We start from the raw sequence: 19,825 nt of genomic DNA, 5'->3' as shown, positions 1-19,825 counted from the left end.
AAAAAAATAATCTACTAGTAGTGGAGATTGATAAAACAAGAGAGCATCATAAGAACACAATAAAAAAAAAATATTTTCATGGCGATCGACATGCTCCTTGCTATCTGACTTTATTCATTTGATCGACTTATTCTATATGTTTTATCAAAGAACTCTAAGTTGTCTTTTACTATGGCAGTTGAATTTATCAATTTTGCTTTTTTCACATATAGTGTTGCTTATGGGAATAGGCTACTTGTGCCTATTTGTTTTTTTTTTTCACAAAATATAGTAGTGAAGTTACATAATTTATTTTTTCTATGAAAGATTGTGTTTTTGGTCATTCACTTCTCCTGAATTAATAACAAGAAGCAAGATTTTGATTGCTAAATTAGCAGGCAATTGAGTTTCCATGATAGTGGTACTGTCTTCGGGAGACTCTACAAATTTTGGTTTAAAATGTATGAATATTTTCTATTTTCACGAAGACTTTTTTTTAATGCTGTAATATTTTTTTTAAAAAAAAAAACTAAAATTTAGGTTTAATTTACTGAAAAGTCACATCAATGGGACCTACATGAAATGAACGAGTCTAAACCCTCCAAACAAATGTACCACAACTAAGACGTACAGTCACATAACTAGTAAACATATCATGAAACCATTGTTCCCATTCAATTCAACAAAATCAGGTGCATTTGATTCATTGGTCTTCAGATGGTGCTTGACCAATGTTACAATATAAGTTCATGGATGTTCTCCTGAAATGAAAGATTGATGGATGGAAATCATTTATTTATTTATTTATTGATCATTAAAGATTTATTTCTTTTTTCTTTTTTGCTTTTAGAAAAATAAAAGGAAAAAAAGATGGAGAAAATTAAAGGCGGTGTTGGTGTCAATAATAATGCCAAAAGAATTAAGAAGCAGTGTCCTTTCAGAGTAGAATGCATGAATAAGATGGCACACTCTGAGAGGAACCTGCATGAATAATTAAGAGATGCAGGCCCCTGTGTTCCCTGCATCTGCCTTTTTCATGCAGGGCCCTCTGAATGCAATCCAGGAACATCCAATTTTTGTTTTAGTTTCATCTATTCTTCTGCCTTGATAGCTTCTCTATTAACTCAATCTTCACACACTGTGCTCTCTCTCTCTCTCTCCCTCTCTTTCTCCATATATATAGATATCTGTGTGTGTAATTTAAACTCAAGGTTTAATGTTTTAGTTTTATAGATTGCATGCATGCATGCAAGTCCTTGATTTGTTTTTTTGTTTGGAATTAGGCTAGCTATGAGAAGAATGAATGTATAGTCATATATACAAATACTATGGACAATGCTTAGTGTGTGTGTTTCATGACTTGAGATTATTATAAGGTATATATATATAGCTCAAGACAAAGAGCATAAGTTGAAAATGATATTGGACCCACTTCAATAAATTTCTTTTGGATTATTGATGTGATCTCTAACATTTTGAATTGTTTTTTTTTTTTAAAAAAAAAAGAAAAAGAAAAGGGACTCCTAAGATGAAGGCATTATGAAAGAGAGGCTTACTTCCTCTTCTCCTTGTGAGCATATAAATAGAAATTAACCAGAATGATGGAAAACTAGACTTCTATGAAGTTTGAATGTATCATTGCTTTTGGTGGTCAATAAAGCTACAGAGAGTAGATGTCCAATCTGTTATCTATATTTGATGGTCAACAAAGTTTGTAGTTGAAGATGAACATATACAGAAGATAATCATAACATATTTCATTGACTTAGAAGTACCATATATATATCCTCTGTATTTATCTACAACCTTCTTAAGTTAATACCGAACCTTAGATTAATTAAGATATATAGCCGGCCATGATATGAAGGTTGATTACTTTTTAAGGTGCTCAACATACTAGAGTAGAGGGAGAGTTTTTCAAACTTGTGCAAAAGTAAAGATTTAAAATTCAAAGCTATATATACCAAGCATGTGAACAAAGGAAGAAGATGAACAGTCACTACTGCCTTCTCTTGAGAAAAGACCTCTATGAGGTGCACTGTGAGTCTACATCCAGAGTCCCATCAAACGGATGTAACAGTTGGACATTTTTTTTAAAAATTTATATATATAGTGGAAACCAAAATTCATTTTAACATAATTCTGGAATGGTATTGCACTGTCTTATGATCACTCACAAAAAGAGGAAGATATGAAGATCATGAGAACTTTAAGCTATATAAATGTACATTTATAGAAATGTGCTTAAACATCTTCAATTCTAGCTAACATTAGTCTAATATATATACTTTTGGTCATCTTATAGTCTAATATATGTACTGATCAATGAAAGACTATGAAATTTATGGTCATTAATCATGGAAGAGTCTTCTTTAATTTAGGTCATGCATATGTCTTCATAGGATCGAAGATCAAGAACTGCAAAATTTGAAAGGATAAATCTCCACTCTTGTTACTCTTTTTAATTCCTTGTGACAATAATATCATGAACACTAAATGACCATTCATGAAAGAGAGAGATTTAAAAAATAAAAAACAAAAAATAAAAGAGAAAGAAGAAGAAGAAGAAGAAAGAAAGAGAGGAAAATCATACATATATAGAGCTATCATGTTCAGAATCAAACTAACAACAACTCGGCATCAATTCATGGGAACAAAAACATCTCATTGAACCATCAAAGTTCATCCCAAATTTAAACCCTAAACAAGACCTTGATCTAACAAAATCAATAACATAAAGGGATATATCACTAAAGCCATGACACATTGAAACACAAGCAATTACTCAAGTTCTTGATAAGAAGCACTTACTGAAAATAAAAGGAGACACTGAGACACACACATAAATATAGCAGTAATTAATGAAGAAGCTAGCTAGCTGTGTCTCTTGACTTCACATTCTGGTCTCCCTTCCCTTCCTTTGATGATCCATATGATCTCCTGCACTAGTATTTCCACTATTATTATTATGGTTATTGTTCCCAGTAGTACTCCATAGATTTGGAGAATAAGAAAGAGGTGGTCCAGAAGTATAGTAAAGAGCTCCTCCTCCATTTCCTCCCCCATTGTTGTTAACTCTAGATGCAGTCATACCAGTAGCTATTGCAGCAACTGGCATAGCAGTAGGGATCTCACCACAAGCATAACGAAGGAGGTCAGCATTGGCAGCATCAAGCTCCTTCTGCAACCTCTGGACTTGCCTCTGCAACACTGAAATGGCTCCAACACACCCATAAACAGGATCTTTCATGCGTGCTTCAGCTTCATATGCAAGTGAGTTCACTGCATCTTCTCTTTGGTGAGGAAGCACTTCATTCAGTAACTTGGTCACATTGCTTGCTCCGAAGATTTTGTGCACGTTTGCAAACTTCTGTGGCTCTTCCGGTGGGAAGTATGGAGCAAAAATGCAACCTGGTATGCACTTCCTTCTCAGGAACTTGCAAGCAGCGCAGGGGGAGTTGGAAGAGCTTGAGGATGCCATGATGAGACAGACAACCACTAGCTACCTAAACAAAAAGAGAAGAAGAAGAAGAATGAGTTAGATGCATGCAAGAAAGAGTCTGTGACGAAGTTAGGGTTTTTAAATATATACTGAATCCAAGCTAAATTTTCATGTTTAGGGTTAGGGTTGTTTGAAGATTATGGTTGGAGGGAAAGATTTGCATCTCAAGTTCAGCCAAGGTGGTTCAGAGGTGGATCTGACTCCTTTTGCAGCCATTCCCATGATTATGCTTTCTATTATTGTACCTGAAAATAAGGTTGATATAATTCTAGAGCTCTCACTCACACTTCACAGTTGAAGATCTCCCTCTCTCTCTCTTACTATGTATCTCTTTACAAGTTAACACAAACTTCTCTTCTGACAAAGAAATATATGTACTACATGATGCAATTAGAATGGAGAAAGCTGAGGTTGCAGGTGACATACATATAGATAGATATATAGATACCTGAAATTAAAATCTGAAAAATGATATATAGTGATGAAATTAAGAAGGAAGACTTTCACTGATCACAGCTGATCCTCTTGCCTCAACCTCACTCAACTGCAGTTGCTGATCAGTTTTTCCATGATTCAAGAGAAGTTGGTGCCTGTGAACCAAAATTAAGAAGAAACAATGAGATGAGTTCAAAGCAGGGATTAATTGGAAAGAAAATGATATGACTCTCAGTGCAGTGCACCCTGAAAGAAGAACTAGCTAGCTTAGATAGTAGCAAGGGAAGGAGTAGAGGAGTGGATGGGTGAAAGAACAAAGAGCATTTAATTAGTGTGAGGAATGGAATATGAGAGCAATTCTTTTTAGATAAAAATAAAAGCAAGACAACTGTATTTAATGTCAGGTACACTAAAAAGAGTGACTATGACACTGCATCCTCAAGAATATACATCAATGTTTCATCACATTTTATCCATTTCTAGAAACCAAATTGAACCAGATTTATATATAAAATAAAGCTCTATACTGCTATAGATTAATTTTTCACTATACATTGATTAGTATATATATTTCAATAATTAAGTGAAGTTAGATGACTGAAGTAATGTGCAATCATAAGGGTAAATTATTCTTTTATAAGTTTCTTATTCCTAATGCCTAAAAAATAGTTTTTTAAAACCCATTTGTGCTCGTTAATCATACATAAGACCATGCGCAATATATATAACATGAATGATATGTTTAATTAATCTGATCTCTTTCTTTAATCAATTGATGAATGATGCTTTGCTTAATTTGGGTGGAAGATCATGAGGAACATAATCAGAAGAGAATTCTCCATGGAAATCAAACTTTCTTTTTTGGGTCCCATCTCTAGCTTCAACTTGGAGGATCGTGCATAAATTAACAAGTATAAATCTCTAACAAGTACTTGCTTTTGTGATATTAATTTCTAATGACAGCCTTATTAATTTAGTAATATATACACACTTTATAATGAGATGCTAGTGCATGCATGAGTACTTTTAATTAATGCATTAATCAAAATTAAAAGAGTTTAATCATGTCATATCAGCAACTCATACTACATGATAGTTCAAGCTAGCTAGCTAGAAGAAATTTGATTAATTCTTATATATACTGTTTAATTAAAATGACAAATTTATACATATAAAAACACAAGTGTGTGTGTGTGTGTGTGTACACAAGGAACATGATGATGATGATGAGAATAAGAAAGAGTAGAGAAAGAAGAGATCAGAAATAAAATAAAAGAAAGATAATGCCATGTGTCATCACCCCCTATAACTGAAGAGCAGCAACAGCCACAAAGAGGAGGAGCTGAGAGGGAGGGCAATATAATTATCAGACCCTTACTCGGGGGCCATGCAAGTCTGTTTCTTGCCAACTATGATTCTTCTCCTGGCGTTTTCTACTTTTCTCTTTGCTCTTTACTGAGACAGTCATGTCACAATCTTCACAAAAACATCCATCTATACACACAATACAATACCCACTGTCAAAAAAACATTGCCCTTAATATTTATTAATATTAATATATATATTTTTTCTTTCTCTCTCTTTGTATGATTGAACTTAAAATATTTCAAGGGCCTCATCTCCATATAGAAAGCTAGCTAGTCTCACATGGAAAAGAAAGAATAAAACTCAATAATTCCAGAGTATATGTGAAGGCAGTGAAGTGACCCACCAAACTGAGAGCTGAAACACTGAAAGCCTGATAGGTTTGCCTGGAAGACAGAGAGCTAAATCTAGCAAAGGACTCAAGAACTCTTGTAGCATTTGGCAGTGATGATGAATGACCCACAAGCATGTGGCCGCCCATTGATCCATCCCAGTAGTGTAGCAATGAATTTAGAGCACAAACAAGCTGTCAGCCATTTGCTTCTTGTATTTGGCCCAACGTCTGATCGCTTTCCTTTGGATTCCAGTAGCCAATTAAGGCAGCACAGCACCAGGCTTTCTTTCCCTTGTTTCTTGCTCCCTCCCTCTCTCTCTCTCTCTCTTTCTCTCTGTGCATCCTTGCACTAACTGGTCACTTCCATCTCATCACTCACACAACACCAAACCATTAATCATCAATTCAGGCTTCAAACACGTTACGCAACTCAATTGTTTTTAACCACATGCCCTTGTGCTCTTAGTAATTAATTAACTACTATTTATATACATGCATATATATATACATGTCTTCTTTATTCATCACAGAAGTGTACATATATCGGGAACAGATACATATAGCTCACATGTCTTCTCATTGCTTGCACACTTATGATTACTTGGAGAAAGCTGAAGGTCAGAAAGGCCAAACAAGGAGGTGAAATTAAAAAAGAAAAGAAGAAATGGGTGGTCTGATTTGCTCTTTGTATTCCATTGGTGATGGCAGGTATAGTGATTAGTGTGGTTTTGTTTTATTTTATTTTTTTATTTTAATAAAGTCAGGCAATGTTTTTGTAGCATGGGATGAAGCCTTGTAGCAAGGCATGAATTTTATTTTAAATTATTAATTATTAGTAATATCAATTATATATCTATTAAACGAATTTATTTTTGCATCATATATACAGCGCTAGTGTTTAAGCAAAACCTTTGTCTTTATGTTAGTTTGAGGACTTCGGTATATGAATTGGGTGAAGCTAGATAATATTGAGAGAGTGTATGGTTGTAAGATAATTGGATTTAGGATTTGAATGCTAAAATTTGAAGTGTGGTTAAAGTTATGAAATACAAGGGAATGTGGACACTAAAAAGTTGATCAAGGACTAGTTTGAGAGGATTCTTTCATTGAAGGTTTATATACAAATGCCACAGTTAAGGATTTATAGTAGTTATACATGGTTTTAGAATTTTCTAAATTTTTTCAAGGCAATTATATACTAGGATTTTCTGTTGATTCACACCTAAGACTATTCTATTTTATTTTATATTTTTCACAAAAATATTTAGAAAAATGCAAGTCTCTAGATTTTTACCTTATCTAAAGTTTTCTCCACTCTTTTAGAAGCACATTAATTTTAATATTTTTAGATTAAATTTAATATTAATAACTTCGTATTGACTTAATTATTCTAATTGAAAATTCTTCTTTCATTGACAACTTCATAAATAATTAGTTTTACCACATTCTCATTTCAATTAAAATGTTTAGAGTTTGAATTCTATTAATATAGTTTGTCTACATTTGTTGTTTTTAAACAAAAATTGATCATAACGTTTGTTACTTTATATATTCTCGTCTGACATCGAAATTTTTATGTAGGATATTTATCTCGTTGAGAAGGCGAGTTTCAAATCTTAGTTTACATAGATCGATGGCACAAATATTGTAGAGTTTAAATTCTTATATGTACTCATCCCCGGGTTTATCTATGTTTAAAAAATAATAATAATAATAATAATAATAATACTTTATATGATCTCTTGTTTGTTAGCCTAAAGCTTTGAATTCAAATCAATTTATTTTTTTCTCAGTAGTTAGTACAATTATTAATATATAAAGCAAGAATTCATTGATGGACATAGCATGATTGATATCACCTAGCCTTTACTTTGCAAAATGGCCTCTTGGAAGGACTTTGGCTACATACACCCATCCCACCCCTGCAAATAGCTCGCCAAGCCATGTGTCCAAACAATAGCACACTGTAGAAGAGAGCCATACTTTTTAACAAAACATTTAATAAAGATGAATAGATTACCGGCTAAATAAATAAATTTAAGTCGCCAAATTAACAATAAGCAATGATACAATGACCACGACCACTACGGGTGATTATGCTTAAATTGTGTTGTTCACTCTCATTTTTTATTTTATTTTATTTTAATTAAAATTTATTATATGTTTTTCTTTTAATATCTACAACACTAGATATGAGAAGAATTTAGTTGGAGGACTCTTCTCTCAATTATCAAACAAAGCCTTGACTATCATGGTTCTTTGACCATGGATCTCACCAAAATGATACTCAATATTAGATCCATCTAAGACCTTTAATTTTTTCTTTCACCTGTATGCCATTTAGGAAGAATAATTCCCTCCGATAATTACTTCAATGTGCCACTATTATCAACTTATTATATATATTGACTAAGTGGGCAAGTAATTGCATCACTAGAATATGCCTTCACACCATGTTATTCTTGTGTTGACGTATTGTATTTTTTTATTTATTTATTAGTTTATTACTGTTTTTTATTTAAATATAGTTTATTTATTTTTTTATAAAAAACTTAAAATGTTATTAAAAAAACTACTAAAGTAAGATTGTGCTGGCCCAAAAACATAGATGCATGGTGAACTAGTAGATAAAAGAAGTAAAGAAATAAATAAAAAACTTATTTAGTTTTGTCACCTGGTTTTCTCAGGGTCTTGTTTTTGTTGTTGTTATATATTGATCTATCTCCAGTGGATTCTAATTTTTTTTTTCTTTAATGTTTTACTTATTAACTCTTTTATTGTTATATACTCACTGTTTCTCTTTTATGTTATTTAGTTATGTTCCGGTTTTTTTATATATTCTTCTTCTAGTTTAATACAAGTGGTTTATTTTATTTTTTTTAAATTTTTTAAATATTTTATTTTATATTTTCTTCCGAATGAATATAGAAAGTTTCAACATTATGTCTATGAGGCCATTTTTATTAAGAATAAATAGTTATATTATTTTTTAATATGACTCCCGGCATATTTCAGGTGTATTTATTTATTTATTTATTTTTTTAAATTGCTTTTCAGCTCAAGTTCCGAAGTTAAATGATCGAGTTCCGGTGAAATGGAGGGTTTTGTTCTCACTCTCGTCGCACGTCTTCGAGGCCATCCAAAGCTACGTGCTTTGGCGTCGTCGGCCTCCTCGTCGGTTCTCCGCTGATCCCGGTGAGTCCCCGGCCTCCCTTCTCTTCTCTTGAATCTGATTCCCATTTCCTTTTCGGGATTACCAGTGAATTCTGTCTTCCTTTTATGCTGCTATAGCTGGAGATGTTTAATTGATCTCCTTGAAAATTAGGGCACATTTTGTGGATCAGGTATCTGATTTTGTTATTTTCTTCGATTTTTGTTGGATTTGTTAGTAGTTGTTGGAGCTAATTGGAAGATTTCTCGAGTTGTATGAGTTTTTAATGCTGAAAATGCTAATATGGTTACTCAGGGTTTGCTTGTGAATGTCACGTTGGTCATTCTTGAGGAACATCCGAAGGAGAAGATTTTTGAGTTTTGCATTGAAAATTGTTGTGGTTTTTGTGGCATAGGCGTTTCTAATGTGCGAAATTAATTGCATGTATTCTGCTATGTAAATAGCTGAAGTTATATTATGGTATTTCAGTTGTGATTGGATCAATAAAGAAGTCCTTATGGCTGGTCTAGAAGAGCTAAAAAAGAAGTTGGAGCCCTTGTTTGATGCAGAGAAGGGGCTGTCATTCGGAACGGTGATGGACCCTTCTGAATCATATATGGTAAGCACATCATCATACCAATTTATATGCACAATCAAATTTTATACCAACTAACAAATTGAAATATTGCTCTTCAGAATTTATGTTAATTGTAGTTTATCCACTTTATAAAATAAATAAATAAATAAAGGTTTATGTTAATTTTATCTTTGTTTATGTGGATCCTTAAGTTTATTCTCTTTAATTGGAGTTAGTGTATCATATATCAGGCTTTGCTACAATGATATTCGAAGTCGGAGTATACATATCTGCATGTTCCTATGTCCTTTTTTCATGACACCTAATGTGGAATAGCTGGAAGATCAGTTCGCTGCTTCAGACTTGGATTACCTTATCAAACTTTCAATCATATATTTTAACAAAAATACCATGAAACATGTGTTTGGTGGAGTACATACAGTGTCAATCACTTGAAGAAAATTGGAAGAGAATATCATCTTCTTTTTGTGAACATACCATTCTTACTGATAAGGAATGTGTCTTCTCTTAGCCCTAGTGGATAACATGTTGGCTACAATTTTCATGGTTGTTTCCATATCTGCTTGATCTCATGTAACCCGGAATGATAATTATTTCCCTCATGTTTTTTCTTGTACGGTTAAAGGTATCAGATGGTGGAACTGTCAATTTATTGAGCAAATCATGTGGAGTATACAACGTGAATGAGCTTGGCTTCCAAAAACGTCAGGCAGAACTTGTAGAGGAGCCTGAAAACAGTGAAAAAGTCTATCGTTGTTCATCCCAGGAAATGCATATTTTTGGGACCATAGGTTCTGGAGCAAGCAGTGTTGTACAGAGAGCCATTCATATGACCATCCATCGTGTTTTGGCCTTAAAAAAGATAAATGTTTTTGAGAAGGTACTATGCATGCCTCTTGTACATTTTTATAGTTTAGTGTTATGTTTCACTTTCATCTATAATGAAGAGGTAATTTCCAATGCCAGCCACCCAATTTCAGATAGCAATGATGTTTCAGTTGAGAGTTTTAGGTAACCATGAATTTTATTCAGTTGAAGAAGTTCAGTAACAATTAACATAGATTATTTCCTTAGTGGAATGCATGAAGTTGGAATTGATAATCGGCAATTCTAAGTTTATTGATAATTCTGAGGTTTTTTCAACATTGCATTTTCTCCCCATTATTTTGTTTTTTTGGTTTTCCATATGAAGTTATATGCTAAATGGTCCTTATTGTAACACTGTTACAGTCTTTGCGGTTTTCTGTCATGAGTTTGCTACCCCTGGTTTGAGTAGTGGCAGTCATACTACTGCAACTATTTTGAAAAGGATTTGGTTGTAGGACTTTCCTTTAGGCCATTATTAGCTGGGTCTCCAACCAAATATTAAATTTGGAATAACTTGAGGGAAAATTACTCTTTCTACAAAATTTAATGTATTAATTAAGTATAGTCTTAATTAATATAAAAAATAATTAATTTTTGGTGTAAAACTATTTTGATCACAAATTGATTTTCTTAATAAGTGTTAATCGAGTCAAAATTTGGTTTAATTAAAATTTTTCCTTAGAAGCAAGTAAACTTTGAAATCCTGTAGTGACTTATTCCCACTCCAACCAAATAGTCTTAGAGCTTTCAAATGAAGCCTCATGTCATGTTTTGCAGTTCTCTTTTGATTTTATCAATTGTTTGCTACAGCTGTTATTTATTAAAAGTGGAAATGATTGTGTTCTTGAGAGAGCCAGCAAGCCTCCATGTTGAATTTTACCTCAGTAATGTTGAAAATACCAAATGGCTTAAATCTATTTCCTCACTTGATGATGTTAAAATTTTTGGTGCTTTGGGTATCTAAATGTGCTTTGCATTTCTTCTTATGTGTCAAAGGAAAAAAGGCAGCAACTTCTTAATGAGATGCGGACACTGTGTGATGCATGTTGTTACCAGGGTCTTGTTGAATTTCATGGGGCATTCTATACACCTGACACAGGGCAAGTTAGCATTGTTTTGGAGTACATGGATGGGGGGTCACTTGCGGACGTTTTGCGATTACAAAGGTCTATACCTGAGCATATCTTGTCACGCATGCTTCCTAGATTGTTGGGTGTAAGGGCATTTTCCCTTCTTGCTTCCCAAACTAGCTTGATATGGCCGTGGATTTTTTGGTTTTGAAATTTGACCATTCCAACTATTTTATTCTTCAAGGCACTGAGCTACTTGCACAAAGTAAGACATTTGGTTCACAGAGATATAAAGCCGGCGAACTTGCTTATAAATCTCAAGGGTGAACCGAAGATCACTGACTTTGGTATAAGTGCAGGCTTGGATAGTTCTGTAGCTATGGTATGCTGTATCCTTAAACTTCACAATTGACAATGAATTTTTTATTTTATAATTATTTTCATGACCGTTAATTCCCACTTAGTTGCATGTTTTTGCAGAAACCATCTAATAAATATCTAGTCTCTGGTTACGTTTTGTGGTTGTTTCTTTGCAGTGTGCTACCTTTGTTGGCACTGTTACCTACATGTCACCAGAGAGAATTCGCAGCGAGAACTATTCTTACCCTGCTGATATTTGGAGCCTTGGTTTAACTTTATTGGAGTGTGCTACTGGCAAGTATCCATACACGGCAAATGATGGACCTGCTAATCTCATGTTGCAGGTGAGATGTTGCTTTGTGAGAGTATCCTGATCTGGATCTTTCTGTTTATTCAATACAGCCACTGTTGTTGAACTGTTGCTGTTTGTAACTGATAGTGATTACTAATTTACGCAGAAGATTCTAAGACAAATATAAGACAGCTGATGTTGCTTCATAGTAGTGATAGCTTACCCATGAAAACAATTTGTGTCTATGTGTTGTGTACTTTGATAAAGCCCATTACTTGTGGCATTTATATGTAGTTTTAAGGATTGGAATAACGTTAGATAATTCAAAACACTCTTTTATTTGGTGGTATCAAGTTTCTATTGCTAATCTATTTTTGATGTCCATCTGATCAACATTTACAGTCTTGCATGATTGCAACAGTGATGAGCACTTGTTTTTTTCCCCTTCATTTTCTCCAAGTGCATTTTTTTGGATACTGCCTCTTTTAATGATGCATCTCATCATCTTCTGATATATTTGCCTAGTGTCTTATATCAGTAGCCTTCTTGAACCAAGTGGAAGGCTATCTATAACAAATTCATGAAATCAGGTATTGTTTGCCATTTTTGGCATATGATTGAAGGTTAGCTAAATCCTCTGAAGCAAACTTAGTGCCGTTTGATGTTGCAAAGACCCAAGGACAAGGATCAGTTGCAGTTCCTTTGACATGACTCCTGTTCTTGTGAAGTTATTTAAGTTAATTAGTGGCAATTATGGGCGACTATGGTTTTTATTTTATAACCTACAATTAGATTATTCAAAATACAAGCCATTTAAAGTACAATTGACTGTTGGGCTTATCTTTCTTTTTGTTGAACCTGATCATTCCTTTTATATTTTTTGGCAGATTTTGTATGATCCATCTCCTTCGCCTCCTAGACATTTATTTTCACCAGAGTTCGGCTCATTCATTGACTCTTGTCTTCAGAAAGATCCCGAAGCACGGCCAACAGCAGATGATGTCATTCTACATTCTTTGTTCATATTGTTATTTTTGTTGTTATAATGAACTGATTTTATTTATCTCGAGTTTATCCTCCCCGTGGTTCCCTGTTGCCCATGTTGTGAGGATTTTAGTTTAGGATGTAACCCACTTTAAGTATAGTTTTAATAGTGTTCTGTTCTTTCACTAAGATACCAAGAAAGATCATGTTCAAGGGGCTGTTCTTATGTATATTGTTGTCGGACTTGTCTGCACATTGGATGGCACGAAATTGCATGGTGCCATGGTCATGGTCATTTCTGGGTTTAGCATCTTCAGGAGAGATCATAATTAAATAAAGCTTTCTGGTAGCATCCTCTATGCTGTGATATACCTTTATTGTGAAAATAAGATGACAGTAGTGAAGCACCAACTTTTTTAGATATAGCGTCATCATTTAATGGATTCAATACTTTCAATGTAAATCAAAGGAGCTGATAGTGTACTACTGGATCCTGGTCTTTAAATGATTATTAGGGTATGGAGAAATTGGTAGGCAATATGAATTTTCTTGAGTCAACCGTTGGTAAACTGTTAGGTAACACCTTTCAATTTTAAAGAAAACCTGGAATTAGAAGTGGGTTGTCTTTATCCAGGTCTTCTATTGGCATTTGAGAAACAAAGAGGTGGTTTTAGACCAAAGAACTAGAATAAAAAATTGAAGGACAGATGCACATAACTAAACTAGAGATGTTGCAAGGTCTGGCAAGTGGAATTCATGTTACAGACTCACATATGTACGTATTATATCTATAATCGTATATGGTCAGATTTGGTTTTGCAAATATGGTTCCTTAGCATGTTATCCTAGCAAATTCCAATTCCAATTCTTTCCCCATGCAATATTCTTATCTATAGGTGGCAATGTATTATTGTGACCAATCAATGCTAATTTCTTGTTTCTGATGATTTGAACTTGAGGACGTTGTGGTATTTGCTACCTCAATATATGCAGTATTTTATTTTGTGTGATGCTATTGTCCATACAGATTTCTTTTTCCTATGTCTTTCAAAAAACAGGCAACTTTCTATCAGTTGTGTATTTTGCAAATCCCATAGATTTTCTTGTACTTCTCTTTGGAAAATTCGCATGTTTTACCTTCTTTTATTCACTCTTTCGGTTGATACTGAATGTATTGCAGCTTTTAGAGCATCCATTTCTTAGGAAGTATGGAAACTCAGATGAGGAGTTGGCTGCATATGCTCGTAAAGTTTTTGATCCAACTAAGCGGTTAAAGGAAATGGCAGATGTGAGCTTCTGGTGACCTTTCTATAGTTAGTTTTCATAAAAGTTTTTCTTATATTGAGTAACTAGTACAAATATATTAGATGGTCTCATGGAGTTGGATTCCGTCAAGAGCTGCTTGATTGCACTCTGAAGATGCCATTGATGCTGGTTTTTGTGAATGTTGAACCTATGTGCATATATATATATAGATGTAGAATGTAGATTTATAGACAAGGCTAATTTGTCATGCCATGTCACGGGCTTGTGTCACCATGCAAATATTAAAAATGTGCTGCATCTTCTTTGCATGCACCAAGGTTTTTGACTCTGGTCATATGTTTCCTGAATAGATGCTTGCTGTCCATTACTATTTGCTTTTTGATGGAGGTGATGAGATTTGGCATCACATGAAACCCTTCTATAATGAAGCCTCGACCTTCAGGTACTGTTTTTTAGTAAATTAGATTTCTGGAAATTTCAAGATCTGTATCTCTTTGGTTCCTTATCAATCAAGTTTGAATTTAATATGTACTAATTGATTTTATCTTTGAAAATCATATGGAGACTTTACACATTTCATGGAATGTTACTAATCATATATTTCATACTTGACCCAGTTTTATGTGATGGTGCTGAGTGATTAATATCCAGTACCTGCTCCAGCAATGCTTTAGATTTCTCTAGGTTCTATTTACTGTGTGTGCCAAATTTCAATTCACAAGCATGCTTAGCTTACCAAATTGGAATTGTATATTGGACTGTCTTGTGTACCGGCTCTACAAAATTCCGTATTCAATATTGTTTAATAGAATACTTTTGTCTTCTTCCCTTTGTTATATCCCAGTACTGTTAATTATCTGAAGGATCCTACTTTTACTGATGTGTGTTTATTAAGTCAGCTTCTCTGGGAAGCTGTTTGCAGGGTCAGATGATATATTTAGAGCCTTATCAGACATTCGGAAAAAGTTAGCTGGCGATCGGCCATGTGAAAAGCTTGTGCATGTTGTGGAAAAACTTCATTGTCGGGCGCTAGAAAATGATGGTATTGGCATTCGTGCATCAGGATCTTTTATTATAGGGGATCAGTTTCTCATATGCGGCGATGGAGTAAGAGCAGAGGGAATGCCCAGTTTTGATGAATTATCAATTGATCTTGCCAGTAAACGGATGGGAACATTTCATGAGCAGTTCTCAATGATTCCGGGTAGCGGTATTGGTACTTTTGTCATAGCAAAGCAGGAGCTGTACATACTAAAGCCATAAGAATCACCTAACCTGAACAATGGTGAGTCATATATAGAGTATTTGCAAGTCACCTGAACAATGGTGAGCTAATACTTTCTGTTTTCCCAGGTTGAAGTTTAATAATGGAACTCTCTTTAAAATCATTGAAAAGCGGTTATCTTTTGCCAACCATGTAAGTTGCTTTGACATGATCAACTGCTAATGTTTAATTTACTTCTCTTCCTTATTACCCACAGTGTTTGTGACTGCCTAAATTCTTTAGATTGAATGAGGAGCTGCTGTCTGTCTGGATGCTACATTGGACAAGGTATATGAGTTTTATGTTGTGTTACTTTGTGTGTTGTAGAATGAACTGCAAAATTAAAAAAAAAAATTATGTTTATCTTCTCACTGATACTTTCCTTGGTGACATAGAAATTTCTCTCCGTTGAAGTGAGCTCAGATGTCATTCCTTTTGTGTTGCAGGTTAGGTACAAGATCTTTGATGTGCTCAGTAATGTTCTCAAATCATGGAAGGTGCATTTTTGGAGCTTATTTTGTACCAGTCCCTACACTGTTTATGTTTATTGTCAGGTATTTGGAATGCTGTACATACGAAGTTTTAAACAGTATTATCAATACATTTTGAAACTAATGTATATAAACTTAGTTCTATCTATCTCAATGCGTTATTCAATTTTTTTTTTTAATTAGAATGTGTAAAGGTTATTCTGGTATATGCATGTCTATAATAATAATAAAAAAAAAACTCTTTTCATTTATTATAAAAAAATGATAGCAAATTATTAGAAAAGAATTCTTAAAACAAAAAAAAATCCGAATTAAAAGTGAAAAATTAGGTTTTTTATCAACCTAGCTTTTTTTTTTAAAAAAAAAATATCAAATGGTCATGAAGCCATTTGATTTTTTTTTTAATTGATAAAATAATTTATTTTTGATATATTTTTATTTTCTTAAAAAAAATTGGGTTAGAAAAACGAAAATAAGTTATTTTTATCAATTATAGAAGCCAAAGGGGCAAACTGAAATTTGGCAAGTGGATGTTGCCGCGCGTAGGGCGAATACAAACCGTTAGATTACATCCTACGGTCAAAATTGAATTACTGGAAAGTTATAGTGGGAGAGTGCAACGCCCGCAGCCCCAAATCATCACCCCCTTCGTGCGTTGCTTCTACTTCTCTTCGTTTTCTTCTCTGCGCCGCCACCAGATCCGCTCTCAATCGAGAAGATCAACCCTTGGTTCTCTACCAGCACCGCTCTTCCTGAGAAGATCACTCGTTCCTGGTATTTTTTCTTCTCCGGTCCTCCTAATTTGACCCTATTTCCATCAATTGGGGATGCTTCAAGCCCTTAGATCGCATCCGCATCTCATGTATTCTCTTTTATCTAAGTCGTCTCCATGACCCATTCATCTTTATATGCGTTCATTTGAGCAATCTCATCTTATGTAAATGTTGATAATGTACATTTCAGCGCAAAAAAAAGGTAGATATAAGTTCAAAATTGCCACAATCTACTGCACATTTTGCTGTCTTTCTTGTTCTCTTATGTTTATATATGTTAAAAATCAAACATTTAGGATGGATCACCTTTGAAGCTTTTTCATTAGAGGGTAGTCTTTTGGGTTTGTTTTTTCTGATCTTTGTTTGATTCTGTCTGCAATTTTTTTGTTTTGCTTTGGCCGTACTCTATGAAATTATTTAGTAATATTGAACTGTAAAAATGTTTAATTTTTGTTAGTGTGCCGTTCTGTACTTTCGTCGATAGCTCTTTGTCTCAATTTACTGTCTTTTTTTAAATCTGAACTTCTAGTTATGCTTCTGGTACTTGTCGTCACACTACGTTCAAATACGAATCTGAAACACATTAATGCAAGTTGACATGTTTAACATATGATCATATGTTTTGTTTTGTTTTATTTTATCTGGCTTACGCTTTGTGCTGAGTAGTTGTTGCTGTTGGTTTTAATTTTCCTTTTAAAATGTTTTTGTTATGAATCTTTGTGTGATCGTCATTGTACTAATTGCTGCTAAATCATTATTGTTTTTCCATTTCTGTCTAATGGGTCTGATCTTCTACTTGAAGTTGGTTGCATTGAGATTTAAAGATGGAGACTGGGGCTCAAACTTTTCAACATCGTCCATTTTCAATCAAATTGTGGCCACCAAGTCAAAGCACCCGACAAATGCTTGTTGAGCGAATGACCAAGAACCTGTCAACTGAATCCATATTTTCCAGAAAGTATGGCCTTCTTAGCAAGGAAGAAGCTAGTGAAAATGCTAAAAAAATAGAAGAGGCATGCTTTGCTACTGCCAATGAGCATTTTGAGAAGGAGCCTGATGGCGATGGGAGTTCTGCAGTGCAGCTGTATGCCAAGGAAACTAGTAAGCTTATGCTAGAGGTCCTGAAAAGAGGTCCCAGACTCAAAGAGGAATCTAAAGTGACTGTACTAGATAAACCCCTTGCTCCAACTGAAACTGTATTTGATATTTCTGGTGGTCGTCGGGCTTTTATTGAAGCTGAGGAAGCTAGGGAGCTTCTGAAGCCACTAACAGAGGAAGGGAATTCATATACCAAAATATGCTTCAGCAACCGAAGCTTTGGTCTGGATGCAGCTCGTGTTGCACAACCTATACTTGAATCCCTTAAAAATCAGCTAACTGAGGTAGACCTTTCTGATTTTATCGCTGGAAGGCCTGAGGACGAAGCTATTGAGGTCATGAAGATCTTCTCATTGGCTTTGGAAGGTTGTGTGCTCAGATATCTAAACCTCTCAAACAATGCTATGGGTGAGAAGGGTGTCAGAGCATTTGATACTCTCCTCAAAAGTCAGAGCAACTTGGAGGAGCTTTACTTGATGAATGATGGAATATCTGAGGAAGCTGCAAAGGCCATAGCTGAGCTCATTCCGGCCACTGATAAGCTTAAAATCCTCCATTTTCACAATAATATGACTGGAGATCAGGGTGCAATAGCAATATCTGAGATATTGAAGCATTCACCAGAATTGGAGGATTTCAGATGCTCATCAACAAGGGTGGACTCAGAGGGTGGGATTGCCCTAGCTGAGGCTTTGAGTACTTGCACCAAATTGAAGAAACTTGACCTGCGTGACAACATGTTTGGTGTGGAAGCTGGGCTAGCTCTTACTAAATCCCTAGAGCAGTTCCCTAGTATTACTGAAAGTCTATTTGAGCTATTTGAATTTAGAAGATGAGGGAGCAATAGCAATTTCAACTGCTCTTAAGGAATCTTCCCCTTCTCTTGAAGTCTTGGAGATTGCTGGAAATGATATAACTGTGAAGGCCGCCCCTGCAATAGCCGCATGCATAGCAACAAAGAAGAACCTCACAAAACTGAGCCTGGCTGAGAATGAACTGAAGGATGATGGTGCAGTCCTGATAGGCAAAGCATTAGAAGAGGGTCACACCCAGCTTAAGGAACTTGATCTCAGCAACAACATGATAAGGAGGGTCGGGGCCCGTTGCCTGGCTCATGCTGTTGTTTCTAATAAGCCTAACTTTGTGCTGCTGAATATTAATGGGAATGCTATCTCGGATGAAGGAATTGATGAGGTGAAGGATATTCTGAAGGCTGCGAACAAATCTTTGGATGTTCTTGGGCCATTGGATGAGAATGATGTTGATGGAGAGGGTGAAGACGAGGATGAGGAAGATGAGGGTGAAGGAGAGGAGAAAGAACTAGAGTCAATGGTTGATCAACTCAAGGTTGATCAGTAGGAGCTAGCTACCATCATCATCCCTCTGGTGTGGGCTCTGTAATTCTGATGCATTGTTGCTTGAGTTACTAGTGGCAGTATCATTTATCTTCGGAGAATGGCCGGCACACATTTTCAGGATTGTTGTCTGTCATTATAGTTTTCCGAAAGGAGCCAACATCAGTTGGGTTTAGGTGTTGTCCATGCTTTAGTTATTTTCTGTATTGCTTAGTGGTCTAGATTGAAACTATTGTTGTCTCATTTGACTGGTATGGTTTTACAAGTGACTAAACATTTGAACCATACCTTTGACCTCTGACGTTTACATTATTATGCAACTTCCTTCTGGTTCTGTTTGGTGAAAACTGAATATCGCCTTGAATTTAATGACAGGTAAATAGCTTCATTTTTGTAGCTTGAATGAAAAGCACATGCCTTTTATAATACTGATTGATGCTATAAGCTTGTAACCTTTCAAAATCTAGTTCTCATGCCCTGTAAATTTCCATAGTTTTGCTTGTATATCACCTCGGGAAACATATAGTAGTGGTTGGTTTAGTATTGTAGTAATAACTTTCAATTGAAGACATACCTATGTACAGTAGGTCTGTAGTTACTCCACATTTTATAATAGTGGTACTTAATTAGTTGCAGAAAC

General features: G+C 34.8%; 3 protein-coding genes across 6 annotated transcripts; 2 read left to right on the top strand and 1 right to left on the bottom strand.

Moving 5' to 3' along the window:
* Nucleotides 1-2,556: 2,556 nt before the first annotated feature.
* Nucleotides 2,557-4,285, bottom strand: LOC120260706 (LOB domain-containing protein 25-like). Of its 3 annotated transcripts, none has more exons than XM_039268257.1 (3): nucleotides 4,162-4,285; nucleotides 3,930-4,071; nucleotides 2,557-3,485 (listed from the first exon to the last, which is right to left on the bottom strand). In XM_039268257.1, the coding sequence occupies exon 3, from the start codon at nucleotides 3,458-3,460 to the stop codon at nucleotides 2,873-2,875; it is 588 nt and encodes a 195-aa protein (XP_039124191.1). In that variant the 5' UTR covers nucleotides 3,461-3,485; nucleotides 3,930-4,071; nucleotides 4,162-4,285; the 3' UTR covers nucleotides 2,557-2,872. The 3 variants fall into 3 exon arrangements, with proteins under 3 accessions (XP_039124191.1, XP_039124192.1, XP_039124193.1); XM_039268258.1 differs by having other exon boundaries at nucleotides 2,557-3,481; XM_039268259.1 differs by lacking the exons at nucleotides 3,930-4,071; nucleotides 4,162-4,285 and adding an exon at nucleotides 3,727-3,743 and having other exon boundaries at nucleotides 2,557-3,481.
* Nucleotides 4,286-8,654: 4,369 nt separating this feature from the next.
* LOC120261419 (mitogen-activated protein kinase kinase 3) lies at nucleotides 8,655-16,125 on the top strand. Of its 2 annotated transcripts, XM_039269304.1 has the most exons (13): nucleotides 8,655-8,811; nucleotides 9,257-9,386; nucleotides 9,991-10,245; nucleotides 11,229-11,447; nucleotides 11,547-11,684; nucleotides 11,839-12,006; nucleotides 12,842-12,955; nucleotides 14,119-14,226; nucleotides 14,555-14,646; nucleotides 15,104-15,489; nucleotides 15,558-15,621; nucleotides 15,712-15,756; nucleotides 15,915-16,125. In XM_039269304.1, exons 2-10 carry the CDS (start codon nucleotides 9,285-9,287, stop codon nucleotides 15,465-15,467), a joined length of 1,560 nt encoding a protein of 519 aa, XP_039125238.1. In that variant the 5' UTR covers nucleotides 8,655-8,811; nucleotides 9,257-9,284; the 3' UTR covers nucleotides 15,468-15,489; nucleotides 15,558-15,621; nucleotides 15,712-15,756; nucleotides 15,915-16,125. The 2 variants fall into 2 exon arrangements, with proteins under 2 accessions (XP_039125238.1, XP_039125239.1); XM_039269305.1 differs by lacking the exon at nucleotides 8,655-8,811 and having other exon boundaries at nucleotides 9,256-9,386; nucleotides 9,596-10,245.
* Nucleotides 16,126-16,578: 453 nt separating this feature from the next.
* Nucleotides 16,579-19,577, top strand: LOC120261508 (RAN GTPase-activating protein 2-like). Its single transcript, XM_039269426.1, is given in 3 exon segments — nucleotides 16,579-16,733; nucleotides 17,535-18,633; nucleotides 18,635-19,577. Coding segments are annotated over 2 exon segments (1,632 nt in total). The 5' UTR covers nucleotides 16,579-16,733; nucleotides 17,535-17,556; the 3' UTR covers nucleotides 19,190-19,577.
* Nucleotides 19,578-19,825: the final 248 nt, after the last annotated feature.

The sequence above is a fragment of the Dioscorea cayenensis genome, chromosome 5 (assembly GCF_009730915.1).
Source record: "Dioscorea cayenensis subsp. rotundata cultivar TDr96_F1 chromosome 5, TDr96_F1_v2_PseudoChromosome.rev07_lg8_w22 25.fasta, whole genome shotgun sequence".
Classification (NCBI taxonomy): domain Eukaryota; kingdom Viridiplantae; phylum Streptophyta; class Magnoliopsida; order Dioscoreales; family Dioscoreaceae; genus Dioscorea; species Dioscorea cayenensis.
The sequence above is the reverse complement of the archived record's forward strand: the minus strand, read 5'-3'. Positions and strand labels throughout refer to the sequence as shown.

What these genes read in the sequence shown, in the direction of transcription:
- LOC120260706 (XM_039268257.1), bottom strand. Translation starts at nt 3,460, where the DNA reads ATGGCATCCTCAAGCTCTTCCAACTCCCCCTGCGCTGCTTGCAAGTTC.
- LOC120261419 (XM_039269304.1), top strand. Translation starts at nt 9,285, where the DNA reads ATGGCTGGTCTAGAAGAGCTAAAAAAGAAGTTGGAGCCCTTGTTTGAT. An exon ending in AGATAAATGTTTTTGAGAAG is followed by an intron (nt 10,246 to 11,228) that starts GTACTATGCATG and finishes TATGTGTCAAAG; the next exon opens with GAAAAAAGGCAGCAACTTCT. An exon ending in CTGCTAATCTCATGTTGCAG is followed by an intron (nt 12,007 to 12,841) that starts GTGAGATGTTGC and finishes ATTTTTTGGCAG; the next exon opens with ATTTTGTATGATCCATCTCC.